The sequence below is a fragment of the Tachysurus vachellii genome, chromosome 2 (genome assembly GCF_030014155.1).
Source record: "Tachysurus vachellii isolate PV-2020 chromosome 2, HZAU_Pvac_v1, whole genome shotgun sequence".
Lineage (NCBI taxonomy): Eukaryota > Metazoa > Chordata > Actinopteri > Siluriformes > Bagridae > Tachysurus > Tachysurus vachellii.
In genome coordinates, this window is record NC_083461.1 from 8,175,460 (window position 1) to 8,178,070 (window position 2,611).

Below are 2,611 nucleotides of genomic sequence, written 5' to 3' on the forward strand. Positions count from 1 at the left end.
TTTTCTGTTTTACACTAATGAGTAAAACTACAAGACAATGCCCTAAAGAGTCAGCTTTCTGAATCCTGTCTTTGGGAATTAAGCTTTTTGATTCCTGTTTTTGGGAATTAAGTTTTTTGATTCACGTCTTTGGGAATTAAGTTTTCTGATTCCTGTTTTTGGGAATTAAGCTTTTTGATTCACGTCTTTGGGAATTAAGCTTTCTGATTCCTGTTTTTGGGAATTAAGCTTTTTGATTCACGTCTTTGGGAATTAAGTTTTCTGATTCCTGTTTTTGGGAATTAAGCTTTTTGATTCACGTCTTTGGGAATTAAGCTTTCTGATTCCTGTTTTTGGGAATTAAGCTTTTTGATTCACGTCTTTGGGAATTAAGTTTTCTGATTCCTGTTTTTGGGAATTAAGCTTTTTGATTCACGTCTTTGGGAATTAAGCTTTCTGATTCCTGTTTTTGGGAATTAAGTTTTTTGATTCCTTTCTTTGGGAATTAGGCTTTCTGATTCCTGTCTTCGGAAATTAAGCTTTCTGATTCCTGTCTATAAGAATTATGCTTTATGACTGCAATCTTTGGGAGTTCCAAATTTGTGGACTTTAAGAATTTTCTAATTTCTGGATTTTGTTTTTGTGTCACCTGTTTTGGAAAAAGACAGGAATGTAGCTACTTAAATGTGTTTTTCTAATTTGAACCAATGAAAGGGTTCACATTAAACAACAACTGTAGCTGGAAGGAAATTATCTGAGTGAAATCTTTGGTACCAATAAATAATTATAGCTGTATTTACAAAGCTGATATGTTGAAGTGGTGTTAATATGTATGAACTTTGTCTTATACAGTATATGGGAAGAATTTTAATATAAAAATACAGATTATTTGCTTTAATCATTTCTGAGTGTATTTAGAGGACATTCAGTTACATCAAATGCTCAAAGCAGAAAACAACAGAACACAAAGCTTATATTTAAAATAAAACAAAAAAATTAAAATATTTAAAAAAGACAGAATGAAATTAATTTTGTGTTGCTTTTCATCGAAAACATCTGTGTGGCTCCAGTGCACAGTCTTTATACACTCCTCTATATATTAGTACATCAGAATCTCTTTGGGTGCATCCTCTGTGGGTCTCTGCTGTTCTTGGCGTTGTTGGTAGGCCATGTGTGCGTACAGATACACCAGGAATATTGCGAGCAGGTTACAGATAATGTACGGCAAAATCATAAAAAATCCAACCAGGAATCTCACATCCTCATCCTTCAGAATTACAGTCTGTTTTATGCTTGCAAGCAGCATCTCCCTTGTTACATTGATCCCAACCAGATTACTAAAGTACAGGACCATTGCCAAAAATGCCAAGCATGCTACATAAAAGACAAATAAGAAAATAAGATTAATTAAAACAAAAATAATATCATTTAATAGTTATTCACACACATCACACTTAATACTACCTTTGTTTCTGATTATATATTAAAGATTTACATTTACGGCATTTGACAGATGCCCTTATACCTAAGTAAATGAGGGTTAAGGGCCTTGCTCAGGGGCCCAGCCATTGTATGGGATTTGAACTCATGACCTTCCTATCAGTAGTCTAAAACCTTAAACACTGAACTACCACCTCCCCATATTTTCTGACTATATTTTCTGATATATATTTGATGTATTTATTTCTTCATTATACTGTATCTACCTGTTCCTTTTTAATTCCTTTATTCCTTTGTTACATTCCCTAATATTTTTATACTTTTTTTTTATTTTTCATTCTCTACTATTGTATATCTCTACTTTTATATTTATATTGTATATCTCTACTTGTATATCTTTACTATATATTCTCTACTTTTTATATCAAGGACAGCCATGTTATGATTGTGTATGTGATGAATAAAATTTAAATTTGAATCAAAGTGTTGACAGGAACTAAAATTTTTCGTGGATGTTCCACATTAAAAATGTAAATATACACTTTATTGAATAATACATTGTTAGTGCTGATAAGTTGCTGTGGTATGAATCAAACTGATTGATGACGAATCAAACTTTGGCACATGCTGTTATTTTATTGTGTATTTCAAAAATCTGTCAGAGACATTGAACAGATTTTTCTGAGAGATTGTATCAAATCTAGTGTGTGTGTGTGTGTGTGTGTGTGTGTGTGTGTGTGTGTGTGTGTGTGTGTGTGTGTGTGTGTGTGTGTGTGTGTGTGTGTGTGCGTGTGTATGTGTGTGTGTGTGTGTGTGTGTGTGTGTGTGTGTGTGTGTGTGTGTGTGTGTGTGTGTGTGTGTGTGCGTGTGTATGTGTGTGTGTGTGTGTGTGTGTATGTGTGTGTGTGTGTGTGTGTGTGTGTGTGTGTGTGTGTGTGTGTGCGTGTGTATGTGTGTATGTGTGTAATTCCTACTTACCACCTAATCCACTGCAGGCATACAGTCCAATGGGACCCATATAGGTTTCATATGGATTGCTGATGGTGTTGTAGAGAGTGATGAGTATGCTACCTGCAGAGGCCACCAGAGCAAAGGCCAAAAGCACAACCACCACGAGATGTAAGCTTTCTCCAGCGCCCCCTACCTCACTCAACCTTTGAAACACTGACACAGAGAAGATTTTACATTAGAA

At 34.8% G+C, this 2,611-nt stretch overlaps 1 protein-coding gene across 1 annotated transcript in view; it reads right to left on the minus strand.

Annotated features, from left to right (window-relative positions):
- Window positions 1-833: 833 nt before the first annotated feature.
- LOC132862963 (clarin-3) overlaps window positions 834-2,611 on the minus strand; it is a 2,818-nt gene continuing 1,040 nt past the window's right edge. The window contains exons 2-3 of the mRNA XM_060895413.1: window positions 2,398-2,583; window positions 834-1,353 (exon numbers count right to left, since the gene is read on the minus strand). Of these exons, the coding sequence (XP_060751396.1) occupies window positions 1,079-1,353; window positions 2,398-2,583 (461 nt within the window). The 3' untranslated portion in view covers window positions 834-1,078. The remainder of the gene's footprint in view (window positions 1,354-2,397; window positions 2,584-2,611) is intronic.